Consider the following 14,791-nt stretch of genomic DNA (forward strand, 5'->3'; position numbering starts at 1 on the left):
ACAAAGCAGTCTCTGGGCATACAGTAGTGCTGTGAATGAATATAGCAAAGTGCTCTGTATACTTCCATGCAAGCTAGGACTTTGTATTGGGATCTGTTACGGCTAATATGTGTACCAAAATACAATTAAATCAACTTCAGTGCCAGCCTTCTCATCTTCCTTTGCTGGAATCTGTAGAAAGTTCAGCATCTAAATGCAAGTGGCTGTTTTCAGGCCGTAACCAAGCCTTGAGTAATGCCCAACTTCTCCAGAATCTCTGCCTCACTGGTTCTATTTTGGGTGCTGCGTTCAGCTGCAGTTTTCTTATGCAACCATGGCAGCCTGTGCATTGCCGATATTATGAAGAAACAGGAAGGATGAGGCATTTACAATTCCCATCTCTCTTCCTCCTCCTTCTCCACCTCCTCCATCTCTGTATGTCAAAAGCTGCTCTTTGGCCTGGTTTCACATGTCACAAGATTGCCTTTGCACTGGCATGACATAGCATAGATGCTCCTGCGGCTGGTTTTTTTTAAAATAAGCTATAAAATCCATAAATGTTGGCTCCTCCTCCAGTCTGGCACAGACAGCTTCTATGGCTGGCAGAAATTCCCACTACCTATGTACATTGCAGCTACTGTCTAAAGGAGGATGGGGATTTCTGTTACCAAGTTGCTGTGGAAGGGAATTCATCCCTTAGCATCAATCCAGTTTGGCAGGAAAGAAGGGCATGTTCCCTGCCTCACTTTGCCCAAAGTGCTCTGTCCTTAGTGTTATCAAGGATGAAGGATAAATATGCACCATCAAGTTGCTTTACATGCTGTTGTGGATACCTATTTATCCTTGGCCATTCTGCACAGTATTCTGCTTCTCCCTCCCAAAGCAAATTTGGGTTAGAGCAATGTTTTGATGTGTTGTCCCTCCTCTTTCCCCAAGTCAGTTTCCTTAACTTTCCAAGGAATTGCCTCCCAGTCTTCACCTTTGCAGGCCAAAAACTTTCCCCACTAGATATGCTGCAGTGGGTAGAGTGATGGATTAGAACTGAGCGGACCCAGGTTGAAATCCCTACTCAGCCATGAAGTTCACTGGCTGACCATCAGCCAGTCATCATCTCTTACTCTGACCTATGTAACAGGGCTGCTGAGAGAATAAAATGGGAGTGTTTGCCATCTTGAGCTCCTTGGAGGAAAGATGGGATATGACAATAATAAATAAATACCTCTTTGGCCTGCTCTGTCTCTCTCTCTCTTAATGAGTCAGGTGATGATGATGATGATGATAATAATAATAATAATAATAATAATAATAATAATAATTATTATTTGTACCCCGCCCATCTGGCTGGGTTTCCCCAGCCACTCTGGGCGGCTTCCAACAAAGATGAAAAATAAACTAAAATGTCACATATTAAAAACTTCCCTGATAGGTGCATTCTCACCATTTGGGATAAAGTGGCCTTGTATGATGACCAGTCAACTGCATAAAATAACAAACCAGTGTGAAGTATCAAGTGCTCTGGGAAGACTGTGCTAATGTCATCTCTTCATTTAGTTAGGTGATGCAGCACATGGGGTTGTAAAAGGTTCCCTGTGTCCTTCACTTCTTTGTCGTAAAAACAGCTAGTTTGTGCAAGGCTGCCATAGTGACATGACAGTTTCCTCTTAGTGGAGACCTTTGTAATTTATGCTTTCATAATTTCCACTGTGTTAAGAATATGATTAAAAACTGACTTCTTAAGGGCTGATTACCAACTAAATGGGAAGGAAAGCTCTGTTGTGGAATACACTGGAAATTCTGTTGCCTTACGGCTTCCTGGAGTGGAGCAGTAGTGGTCACAACCCTGTTTAAAGACCTATTTGTATTGTGGTTTGCTTTCTCCTTACACAGTGTCCCTCATTGCAACATCTCCGTGGTGACCATTGTTGGTGCTCTCACACATTCCAACCAACACTATATACAGACCTACAATATACTGTACTATATACCCTGAGCCCATGTATCTGAGGAAACATCTTCAGTAGATGTTTCTTTCTTGCCAGTGGGTAACCAAGGTTTGTCCTTGACTTACTGCTTGTTGTTTGTTTGGGTTGTTTCATCCCTGGCAGCGGCAACAGCAGGAGTAAGGTTTGATGTGTGAATTGGCTGATACTGTCTGTACAGTCAATTATTTGATTTCAAGAGTTTCTAAAAGGCAGAAAGCATGAGACCTATCAAATATCAAGAATCCAGCTTCTAACAGCTCTTGTAATTGTGTGAAAAAGCTGAAGGAGGGATGTGATCAGTAGTTTCTAATAAACTCTTCTCCAGAAGATTTTATTTCTACTCTAACTTTTCTAATGCATTGACAGTTTAAAAAAAAACCACCATTCCAGTTCTAAATACAGTTTTGTGCCTTGGAGAGGAAGCTATTAATGTCATTAGATCATTTTATGCTGATGATAACCATACATCAGAATTAAAGCTTGGCTATTTGTTCTGCTTTCAAACATGTCAGTTGCATCTGCTTCCTTATTTCATCTCTATGGTGTCCTTCAGATAACATTTTTTATTCAGCACTCATCCTGATTTGCTTGTGCAGAGTCAACACAGTGGTCAGATTAGACCAGGCATGTTTTTGGGGGCCTAGTCCGATTCATTCTGATTTGCTTACAAAATACCGGCCGTATTGAGTCGGGTTGTAGGAAGATCATCAGGATATCAGGATATAATTCCAGGTAATCATGAAAGTAGAAGCCACAGCTGGAGCACTGGGAGAGAACGTAAGGACAGTGAAAGCCAAGGTTATCCAAGTTTTTATTCCCATGTCTAGAAGGTCTGCATGTTTTTTTCTTTTCTTATCTAGGCTCTGTTCAACTAAATGGCAGCTCCGGTTCTCTAGAGAGAATGCTGCTCTTGATCAGCTGGCATGGCAATTCTGAGTACTACTGGCAATGTGCTCACTAGAGCCAAGTGGAACTGCTTAACTGAGAGTAAGTCTCATTGCAGTTAGTGAGAGCTTCCTTCTGAGTAGACGTGCATGGCATTTCCCTGTCACTGTACTGCAAAAGCACATTCTCAAAAAGAAACCAGATATGTCTTATTGTAAGACATCCTGTTTTCTTTACATGACCTCTGGCAATGTTGTCTAATAATTTTAAAATCATTTTCCATTGTCCAATGTTGCTGAACTCCCAGCTTCATAGATGTTGTTGGATCAACTCTCAGAAATCCTTACTGCTGGCCATTTGGGGATCCAAGGTTCAAAAAAAGCTGCTGTGTAGCATTTAGTTTCTACCACCAATTTTACAACTCTTCTTCCATTTTGTCATGTTACTGTTCCTTGACAAACAGAGACATAGAATTGTAGAGTTAGAAGGGGACACAAGGGCTATCTAGTCAAACCCCCTGCAATGCAGGAATCTTTTGCCCTATGTGGGGCTCAAACCCATGACCCTGAGATTAAGAGTCTCGTGCTCTACTGAGGACAAACTATTCAATTTAAAGAGGGTCATGCTAAATGATGAAAAGTGCATTCATTTTATGGTGTGTGTGTGTGGACCAGAATTCAATGTTTTTGTTGCATTTTAAACCTCTTTTGGTGGAGGAAGTAGATGTGAAAAACAAAATAAAGAGGAATGGTTAAGCAACCCCTCCCTTGTCACTTCTCCATTGCAAACTTACCATGTAATCAACGATGTAGTTTGGTCCTAAATCCTTGTCTATAAAATATGTGTGTCACTTATTTCTGATTTCAATTCCATTATGTTCCATTTGACTCCAATTTTAATATTTTCAGCATTAAATCCTAGTTCCCTCTAGGATTTCTTTTGCAAGAGAATATATTTGTTTAGCCAGCCTGCCTCCTTGGTTGAAGACCAATTGACAATGAGAGCTTTTTTCATTTGTACTTCATGGTGAATATGAAAGTATGTGATTCAACAAAAGCTAATTCTGGCTCATTCTGCACCACAGTGAATGGGATTGTCATTGAAAAAGAGAGGATCCCACACTCCTGGCTATTATGTGTCATGTTTAGTTGGCAGTGATAACGAAGGCGCGGAAGGATCACGCTCATCAATTCCGTCCTTGGGGAAAACCCTGCATGCGCTGCACTTATTGCTCCCAATCTGCTGGCATTCTGCTCATTGCTAGGAAACTAATTATAGCTTTGAAATCAGAGAGTGTGAGTGGGGGTAGAAAGCCAAGTAGCAACTGCGTTTCTCACAAAGTGTGGGAGTGGAAGACAGTGCCTTGCTTCAGAAAAAAAGCTGGGATTAGGGACGGTGGCAAAATTCACTATTAGCAGACTGAACTGGCCTTTAGTCCGCTTGTCTTCGATCTTTGCAAAGTGGTCTTTCTTGCACCAACTTTCTGTAGATTTCCCCAATGCCAGTTTGATCGTTTTTAGAATAGAGTATGACAGCATTTGTACGGATACAATTTAGCCAGCTACCACCATCATCAAAATGTGATCTTAACTGTCTGTGCATGGGGTACTGCTTAAATTTGTATTCACTTTAACTTCTATCTCATGGATTCACTACTGAGGTGATTATATTAGCCATTTACCACCCTTAACAGTCATTTTTTAAGTGTTAGCCTCTCTCTAACTAATTTGTCTCATGTGACTTAGCTTTGTATGGCTCCATGTGACTTAACTTTGTATGCTTTAATTCTTCTATTACCAGCAGCATCTAGGCTCATTATTCAACACTGGGACTCATTTGGCTCTAAATTCTGGGTCATCCTGAAACATGCCCAGCTGGTTCATTTTTAATTCTTAGTCCCCTTGGCCATAATGACACTATACTAAAAGTCTCCTCTTCTTTGCTCTTCTTGTAAAGATTCATGAAATAACCTGTTATTGTAGTTAATCATCTCTGGAAAAGTGCTAGGGAGGTTTGGAGCATTTTTCTTTTTGTAGTTGGCTGACGAACTCTGAGGACAGGACATGGGGGGTGGGGTGGCACATCCTCTTCTGTAAATCCCCTGTTACTGCCACAGAAAACATCAGCACCTTCCATAGCTGAGTGGTAAAACACATTTTTTTTAATGCAGAAGGTCCCATGTCCTGGCTTCTCCAATAAAAAAAACCCCTAATTTATTTTCCAGCCTAGTTTTAGACTGAATTTTATATCTTCAAATCTTTAAATTGTCCAAGAGGATATTTGTAATTCTACAGAATATCTACCTTATTAGGGAATGCTATTTTTGGTTGCTGTTGTTGTTTTAATTAAAAACAATATGCACATACTCTCTTGTAATGCATGTAGTCTGCAGTCCTTTTCCACTTCATGTAGCCCTGGTGTAAGTGTGTGGGTGAGATTGAGTAGTATGCATCTGGGTCAGAAAGCAAAAGTGACATTTGCAATACATGATGTGTGATTTGACCCATTAGCACTTGAAAATCACTGTTCAATTGCAAGCCCAGAGGGGTTATTTTGAGCCGAGTGACTGTGTCACAGACAGGGATGACATCACTCCACTTTGCATGACCTTCACATGGTCCTATCTTACAATCTTTGTTCACTAATGAAATTCAAAAGCTTTTGCTGGTTTTGTCAGTCCAGCAATCTCTGCTCCAGTATTTCTTATTAATAGTTATAGTTGTTGTGATGAGGATATTATTATTATTATTATTATTGCTGCTGCTGTTAATTATTATTACTGTTATTTTTATCTCACTTCTGGCTTTTGAATCATTACTCTTTTGTCACTTTCTTGGTATACTTCACCTGAACGTCCAGCTTATGATTGCCTTGCAAAATTCTAGACAGTCTCTCAGTGTTGCTACAGCAGCTGCCAAGGTTGAAGTGCGGGTCAGGCTGCTGCTCAGACTCCACAATTGGAGTGATGAAGCTTAACTTAAAAATCTCTCTGACTATACAAATGCAGAGAAGTCAATTCCCAAGGCAGCAAGAAGCACAAAATGGCATAAACTTTGCTTTCTAGCAGCCCTTATTTCCATGGTTCAGAAAGCCTACTAAATTTTCTTATAAACCAAAGGGGCTAGAACTATCACCCTCCCACCCAGCTCCACCTACCAAAACCTGCCTCCAAGGCTGCTCATTGTTGTTGTTGTTTAGTCATTTAGTCGTGTCCAACTTTTCGTGACCCCATGGACCAGAGCACACCAGGCACTTCTGTCTGCCACTGCCTCCCGCAGTTTGGTCAAACTCATGCTGGTAGCTTCAAGAACATTATCCAACCATCTTGTCCTCTGTCGTCCCCTTCTCCTTGTGCCTTCCATCTTTCACAACATCAGGGTCTTTTCCAGGGAGTCTTCTCTTCTCATGACGTGGCCAAAGTATTGGAGCCTCCACTTCACAATCTGTCCTTCCAGTGAGCACTCAGGGCTGATTTCCTTCAGAATGGATAGGTTTGATCTTCTTGCAGTCCATGGGACTCTCAAGAGTCTCCTCCAGCACCATAATTCAAAAGCATCAATTCTTTGGCGATCAGCCTTCTTTATGGTCCAGCTTTCACTTCCATACATCACTACTGGGGAAACCATAGCTTTTACTATACAGACCTTTGTTGGCAAGGTGATGTCTCTACTTTTTAAGATGCTGTCTAGGTTTGTCATTGCTTTTCTCCCAAGAAGCAGGCATCTTTTAATTTCGTGGCTGCTGTCACCATCTGCAGTGATCATGGAGCTCAAGAAAGTAAAATCTCTCACTGCCTCCATTTCTTCCCCTTCTATTTGCCAGGAGGTGATGGGACCAGTGGCCATGATCTTTGTTTTTTTGATGTTGAGCTTCAGACCATATTTTGCACTCTCCTCTTTCATTAAGCTCCACCTAATGCAAAATGTGGCTGGTTGAAGAGAAACTGTGTACTGCTCTTACTAATCCATTCTTTTTCAAATAGAAGGGTAAGGGGAAAGGTTTGTTTATTTATTATTCTTACATTTCCAGCACTTTAACAATAACACCATGCTGGCTCTCAGTTCCCTCCCTGGGGCATGGGATGTCCCTTAGATTGCATAGGTGCTATAAGCATTTATCTGTAGTGGCTAGAGAAGGCACTTTGGGTGTGGCCATGCACTGGGTCTTGTGGGACTGAGAAAGAAGGTGCTATATTGGGTCTGTTTTCTCTGCAGCAATATGTGGAGCAGCCCTCAGTTCACAGTGCCATTGCTTAGAAAACCTCATTGAAGGTCAAACTGGAACAGAGACAAAGTTCAGAGAATAGATTTCAAAGCAGCAATGTACCGTAGGTCTCCTGTTCCAAATTGGAGAGGCTGTAGCTCCAAAAATGCTGTAGATCTCAGGAAAGTGTTGGGTTGTTGCTAGTGCTACAGGCGTGTTCAAGATTCTGTCTTGCACAGTCTGATTCTCAACCTCTTTTGTTCCAGCTATGTGTTGAATTCATCAAGGACACACTGAGTGTGGATCAGGCCTGTGAGGCCTTTCAGGTGAGTGGCACTTCTCCCTCCTCCTCACAATGCCTGTCAATCCTAGAGACCTAGATTAATTTACATGAAGGGGCGGAAGACCTTTCCTAGGACATCCTGTTGTTAGTCAGCTGAACAGTTCAGATTCCCTTCAGATTAGGCTGGTTCTAAAGATACGCATCTCCAGTGATGAATATATAAAAGACATGGGATTGTTTGTGTGATTGTGGGCAGGCTGCAGAATGGTTAGACAACCAATCCATCTTCTCAGGGAGCTCTGAGAACTATAGCTCAGTGAGGGGAATAGGGGCCCCCTATCAACTCTCAGCACCCTTAACAAACTACACTTCCTGGGATTCTTTGAGGGCTGGTTGTGACTGTTCAATGTGATATATTACTTTGAATGTATAGTGCAGATGGAGCTTCAGATTTGAGGTGGTAATGTTTTCTCTTTAAGAGCGCCCTATCCACTTTCTTTAAAGCCACGCACAAATTTGTTGAAATGGAGCGTGAGTAGTTATTGCTCTTTTGGCAGCCTATCTCTGTGAGGCAGGGATGTTGGCATGGATACTACCCATGTGATCCATCAGCCCAATGGGATTCTGGCCTTCAAACACTCAGGAAAGTGGCAACAGTGCCTTGATGATATATTAATTGGGACTAATTTAAAACCAGTCAGACGATTCCTAATGGGCAATAGTTATTCTTGGATCTCATTAGCTAAGCTATAGAAGGTTTTTGCTGCTACGAGGAAGCAAAGGCTTAATACTACTCTTGTTTTGGCAATACGTACACTCTCATCTCTTTTGGTATATAAACAGAAGAAATTGTCATAGCCTATCCCACTCTACCACAGACCTCATGAACGCAGCTTGTATATTATTTTTACATATTTATTTCCTAGCAATAAAAACAAAACAAAAAAGCAACACATCACCCAGGGCTTGATATCAATAAAATTGCTATTACAGCTTCAACCTTCATCTTCATTTATCTGCAGAAAAAATATCCAAGCATCAATTTCAGTTTGTGAGCTCTTTTTACCCCTCTGTTATTAGAAATGGAGGGAAAAACAGAGCCTAATCGCCCTCTCTGGAACAGACTTCATCAGCATGAGAAGTGCATGTCTCAGAGTTAGAGCAAAAAAGCTGCCAATATTTTCTCAGCTTTATTGCAGATATTATGATTTTAGATTTTGTGGGTAAGAGACTAAAGTTTTGGAAAGAGGAACTGGCCAAGGAGGAGCAATGCATATGCTGGTGAGGGAGCACTAGAAATGTATCCTGATATAAAAATCCCTTTTCCAGCTTTGTATTGCCTCTGTGGTGCCCTCCCTCCTTTACCGTCTCTCTAGAGATTGTGCTGCCCCTTTCAGGGCAATGGAGGAACCATACTCTCTTTGAACTTTACTCTCCCAGCTCCCACTCCACCATCTGAGTTCTCTTTACAGGACCTTAGCAAGGCCTCCTGTAGTGCTGCAGCCTTTGTTCTGGCGGCACCTGCCCCTTCGACGCCAACACTGAGCCCTGCGGGCTGATTTCACGCCAGCTGACACACACAAGCCAAATCTAGCAGCTGAAGTTCAGGAGCAGCCGGTAAATGGGACTCTGGCATCTACCAGAAACCACTCTAAGCTGGTGACCAGGCATTATAAAATGGGGAGGGGAGGGGAGTCCTGTTGTGCCCGGTTTCCTTTGCAACAATGCCTAGACACTTCCTTTATTTTTGGTCGATTCTTTGTGTGCATCCTCTCCCCTGCCCCCACATATAGCATGTATGGGCCAGAAGGATGAGGAGCTGCAACAAAAGGGTCTGTGCTCACTTTGCCTCAGGGAGCAGCCAGCCTTCTGTGCTGTATCAGTTGCGCCCAAAGGGGAAGGAAACTACCATGCTGTAAAATCTCTGGCAAAGGCTGGGGCAGCATTCAATTGCTAGATCCTTGACACAATAGGCCAAATACTATCACCCCATTTCTGTGATCAAACATTGAGAAAACATTGAGAGCCAGTGTGTTGTCATAGTCAGAGTCCTGGGCTAGGACCTGGGAGACCAGGGTTCAAATCCCCATTTGATCATGAAACTCACTGGGTGACCTTGGACTAATTGCTATCTCCCATGCTAACTTACCTCACGGGGTTGTTGGGAGGATAAAATGGGAAGGGGGAGAACTATGTATGCTATTTTGCATTCCTTGGAGGAAAGGTGGGCTATAAATGCAATTAGCAGCAGCAGCAACAACAACAACAACATTGCTGTGGTACCTTGGATCCCGAACGCCCTGAAACTCAGATGTTTTGGCTCCCGAACGCCGCAAACCCAGAAGTGATTGTTCTGGTTTGCAAACGTTCTTTTGGAACCTGAACGTCCAACAGGGCTTCCACGGCTTATGACTGGCTGCAGGAGCTTCCTGCAGCCAATCAGAGGCCGTGATTTGGTTTTTGAACGTTTTGGAAGTCAAACGGACTTCTGGAACGGATTCCGTTTGATTTCCAAGGTATGATTGTATTCTCTACTACAGTAATCTGATTTCATGAGGGTCTCAAATAGGCCTCACTTGATATAGTTTGCCACTGCTATAAGAATTTAATAAAGCAGATGTGGAAGCTCTGTGGCCCACCAGATGTTCTTGGACTCCCAGCCTCCATCAGCTCCAGCAGTGGTCCCTGGTATCCATTGGGACTACTAGGGCAGAAGGCAAGGAGGCCAACAGTAGGCAGAGGCAGGACCAGTCATGAAAGGTGGCACAAGCTAGTTGTGTCCCCGTCCTCATCCCTGCTAAGTACTACTAGGGGCAATACTAAGATTAAGGAGCAGGAAGCTGACAGTCAGTGGATTGGTTGTAAGTAAGAAGGCAGTCAGGTGGGGCTGAGAGATGGTGGGACCATTTGCTCTAATGGGCCAGCCTCTACTCAGCCCCAGCCAGCATGGCCAGTGGTCAGTGAAGATGGGATCTTCTGGAGGGTCACTATTTTCCTGAAAAGGTAAATTTTTGTAGTGATGCCTTTCTAGGCTCTGAGCCCAGGATAACTGGAGATGCTCCACTGTTGAGTCTTGTTGGCTTTCATAGGTGCTTGCTGTCACAAACTGAGTCCCCCACCTTGCTTCTCGCTTATATCATGATCACATAGCATCATAACATGTTATGATCATAACTGTGATATGATAGCAGGCTACAGGCAAACTGTAACCAAAGGTGTGTCAAGGTAGCAACCTTGAATGCAACAAATACATATGTTCTAAATGCACCCTCATCCTCATTCCATGCTTCTCCCTTGTCCGCTTGCACCACTCCACACTGCAGGTGTTGGTGTTGGTTATAAGACCATCACAAGCTGTACAGTGGCTGAATATATACAGTACCATTCAATTAAAGCACATTAAAAGCACATGGCTTACCCCAAATAATATTGGGGCCTGTAGTTGGTTAAGGGTGCCGGGAGCTGTAGCTCTGTGTGGTATAAACTGCCAAATATACATACATAATCATTTAATTGTATGCCACCTTTCTACAGTTGAAACCTTGCTCAAGCCGGCTTACAACATGAAAAAGTTCAAAACACAGCAAAAGTAGTCAGAAACAATAAATAAAACATCAAAAAGTACACAACCAAAGTACACAACAATTTCCACATAAATTATAATAAAGATACAAAAAAATAATATCACTAAGAGCTACAGTAACTCCCTAACAGGGGCACCAGCTGGTGGGAGGTGAGGGCCCTTGCCCTCCCCCCAATTTTCAAGGAGGGGGATGGGCCTTCTCAATATCCTGTGGCAATGTGCATTCCTTTATTTATTTAACATTTATTTATTTATTTAAGATATTTATACCTTGCCCTTCAATAAAATTATATGGGAATCTTGCAAAATTTCAGACACAATGAAATAAATTTTTAAATACCCTTAAAAATATGCCCCCCCCCCCGTTTCCTAATGCATGCTTTGTAGTTGCTGTTTTCCCAAGGGCATTTGTGAAATTTGTGGAGCTAAAGTAGGCTAACCAACTGATGCTGCTGCTATTTTTGAATGAGCCACTGACCCATATTTCTGTAGCCCAGGGACTATCACTATACTTATTAGGGGAAGGAAAGGGAATCCTGGACTTATTCCAGTACAGTGTATGTACATACTCTCACCCCACTGAATAGATAACCAGTGCTCTGGTAGCACTATCTGTGCACCAATCACCTCTTGTGCAGGTGATGGTCCGGAATCGGCACTTATGTGGCCCCCACAGTGTATTCATACCCTCCAGCCTAGATAAAGCATGGTTAGACATTCTGATTTTCCCCTTGCCTGTGAGAAGGTAATCAAATCTATCCCTAAGCAGCAAACTCTGCATTGAGCAATGTGATGCAGTACATGCACTCTTTCTTCTGGTTATATCAGAAGGTACCCCTAAATTGTTTGATTAATAAGAGCACAATTTCTTCATCTTCTTTCCCCTGCCTGTGTATATTTTTTACCCCTATCTTCAATGGTCCTTCATGTGTCAGCAAATGCAGGAGGGCTGCACTTCCTGGCTGTAACCTCCATCATCGTGTGGTGGCCCCGCCCTCCCAATCTTATTGCATTGAACATGGAGGCCTGAAAAAGGAAACTACTCCTGCCCAGGCAACCCAAGACACCATGTTCAGTGGAGTGAGAGTAGACCCCTACTGAATTGAGTCAGGAATTCCCTTTCCTCCCCCTAATTAGTATTGTGATTGAACCTGCCCTTGGGATCCAGAAGCCCTAGGCATGAAAGTCAAGAGTCAGAGTCGGCAGGACACACAACACCATAGGTGGAATCAGCAGTCACAGTCCCATTCTGCCTCTATGCACATGCAAAGGTTGTTTTTGTGAATAGAGCTAATGGATAACAGTATTCTTAACCGAACTAGCAGAAGGACACAGCACCAGTGCCATATTAGTCCCCACTCCCCATTGCAGTGCACATCCATAAGAAATTAGGTCCAAATACTAATTGATCACTATCAACGTATGTGGAGCCTCTTTCATGCTCATGTTTAGGTTAGCTTCATCCCCACCTTCAGGCAGAGTCGGTGGATGTGAGACTAAAACGAGGACTCCTGGCCTGGGGAGTGAAAGCAATACTAGTTACAAACAGAGTTGTGGGTTCACAGATACTCCCTCCCTTTTCCTGTTTTGCTGCAAAAAGAGAACAGATAAAGGGTAAGGCCTCACCGTGCGCTGTTGATGAACTTTTTGTGGCCAGGTCCAACCCAGTTTACCAGAATGTCATCAGCATGATGACGTGTGCAAAACTCCCTCATATCTGTCTGTTAGGCTAGGTTTCTCCCACCTACAACAGGACGGATTCCCCTTAAGTTCTCTCCTCCCACCCCCATTACCAGTTAAAAATAATACTACTTAACTTTTGGTACTGTGGGAACATTTTATTTGTTTATAAAATGAAGTATCTGTTGCCTTTTGGTCCCCAGAAAGGACCCCTAAGGCAGCTTGCATTTATAATAATGTGAAACACAAATGGACAAGAAGACTAAGTTAAGGTGGAGCTAGTTTAAACACAATCAAGTATTTAAATAGTCCAGAGCCGATACAACACCAGGAAGATTTTTTTCAAAAAGTTTTTACATCTCACTAAACAACCATAAGAATGGGAGCCAAGTGAAGCTCGTGGGAAAGGTGTTCTGTGATATGGGTGCTGCACCCAAAAAGGTTCTGCTGCAACTGAATGTACCTTTGGGGGCACTTGGAGATGGAACATGCCTCAGATGATGAACATGGCGGGTGGACCAGTTTACGTGAGAGGACAAGGCAGTCCTTCGAGTATCATGGTCCCACCAAACCATTTAGGGCTTCATAGACCTAAATGTATCTTAACCATGTTGGGACTAGTTGCATCAGCCCCTGTACTGCTTCTTTTTTTCCTCTGCGAAGACAATCTCCAGAGATGAAAACCATGAAGCAATTATTCAGGTCTGCAGCAAAGCTGTTGTCCAAACTCAGATGGTTCCGGCTGTTAAACAGGAAAAACATTTCTTGTTTTCACAGATGTGCCATCTGACAGAGTGCAGACATCCAAGGTTTAGTGGGCAAAAATATAAAATAATGTTAACTCGCATGACAAAGCACTCCTTGCAGTTATCTCCCCAGACCTGCTTATTGAGCATTCATCTCAGTTTGCTTGCACAAAGAGTGGAGATAATTCAATGTTAGCTGCTTCTGATTTGTTTGCAGGGAGGTTATACATAACTGAGTCAAGTGATTGTTATCTTGCACTTTCTGCTGCATTGCCCTGTCACTTTCCATACCACAAGGAGTCTGGGTGTTTTTTTTTTATTTAAAAAAGTGGTTTGCTAACTGCATAACCTAAATTTGTCAGTAAGTGACTGAATCTCACTCAAAAATAGTGACAGTTTGGAAGCAGCTTGATTTGCTCTAGTAGAGGATGTTGAAGTCTCCTGCTCCACAAATGTTGATGCCTTGGACAAGACATGCACTTTCAGTCTTTGGACAGAAATGTGTTTTAAAGTTGAGGTTCGTTGAGTCATTAAGTATATGATAAGATTTGGAAATATAAAATTTCCATTCATTCACAAAATTCAGGAAAAGGAAAAAATCAGGAGGGGGAAATGCATCCTGGGCAGCGGGTAGAGGAATGACTCTTTTGCTTCTTAACAATTGAGGTGTTGGTGTGACTGGGATACCTACCTCCAGCTTCTTCATTGATAGTTTTTAAGGAAGCATGCTGGCATCTCTCACTTCTTTCCTCCACAAGAGTTCTTCAAGTGGACATACACAGAGAGACTGATTCTGCTAAACACAGAAAACTTCATGCTTTCTGAAAGCAGGCTGGTTGACTCCTGATTTGTCACAGGATTGGTCTGCTCTCCCTCATGCCTTTAGCTCAGGGGTGCCTGCCACCTTTGACCCTCCAGATGTTGTTGGACCACAACTCCCATCACCCCCTGACCATTAGCCATGCTGGCTGTGGCTGATGGGAACTGGAGTCCAATAATATATGGAGGGCCACAGACTCCTCATCAGTGATATCACAGGAGGACCCATAACTCTTGTTCTCACCACTCTTCCCATACAAGCCGTCAAATACAGGCAGCTATATAAGGCTATGGTGAGAAATGAACCATATCCAACTGAAGTGGAGGCAGACAGATAATCTCCCCACCTCATGTCTCTCTCTCGGCTGAATTACATCTGTGGTATTCACAGAATGCATTTCATTGACCTGACACCCAAAGCTTAATGAGCCCTAGGCAAAACCCTTAGACATATAATGGCTACAGAATGAGGAGAGACACAGTTAATTTCACCAGAGACAGCTGGACAATACATTTGCACCCCATTGTGTCAGCTTTCAAGATACAGCTCATCCAGTTGTTCTCCATCCTGTTCTATGTATGTAACTGGCTTCTTCCAGTTGAGTTGCATTTCAATTTTCTGTTTAGAAGA

At 42.8% G+C, this 14,791-nt stretch overlaps 1 protein-coding gene across 2 annotated transcripts in view; it reads left to right on the forward strand.

The window, feature by feature from the left end:
• The window catches only part of BTBD19 (BTB domain containing 19), a 53,987-nt gene that overhangs the window by 30,412 nt on the left and 8,784 nt on the right, over nt 1-14,791 (forward strand). For both annotated transcript variants that reach the window (XM_053392598.1, XM_053392597.1), the window contains exon 4: nt 7,316-7,375. In XM_053392598.1, coding sequence (XP_053248573.1) covers nt 7,316-7,375 — 60 coding nt within the window. The remainder of the gene's footprint in view (nt 1-7,315; nt 7,376-14,791) is intronic.

Source organism: Podarcis raffonei, chromosome 6 (genome assembly GCF_027172205.1).
Source record: "Podarcis raffonei isolate rPodRaf1 chromosome 6, rPodRaf1.pri, whole genome shotgun sequence".
Taxonomy (NCBI): Eukaryota; Metazoa; Chordata; class Lepidosauria; order Squamata; family Lacertidae; genus Podarcis; species Podarcis raffonei.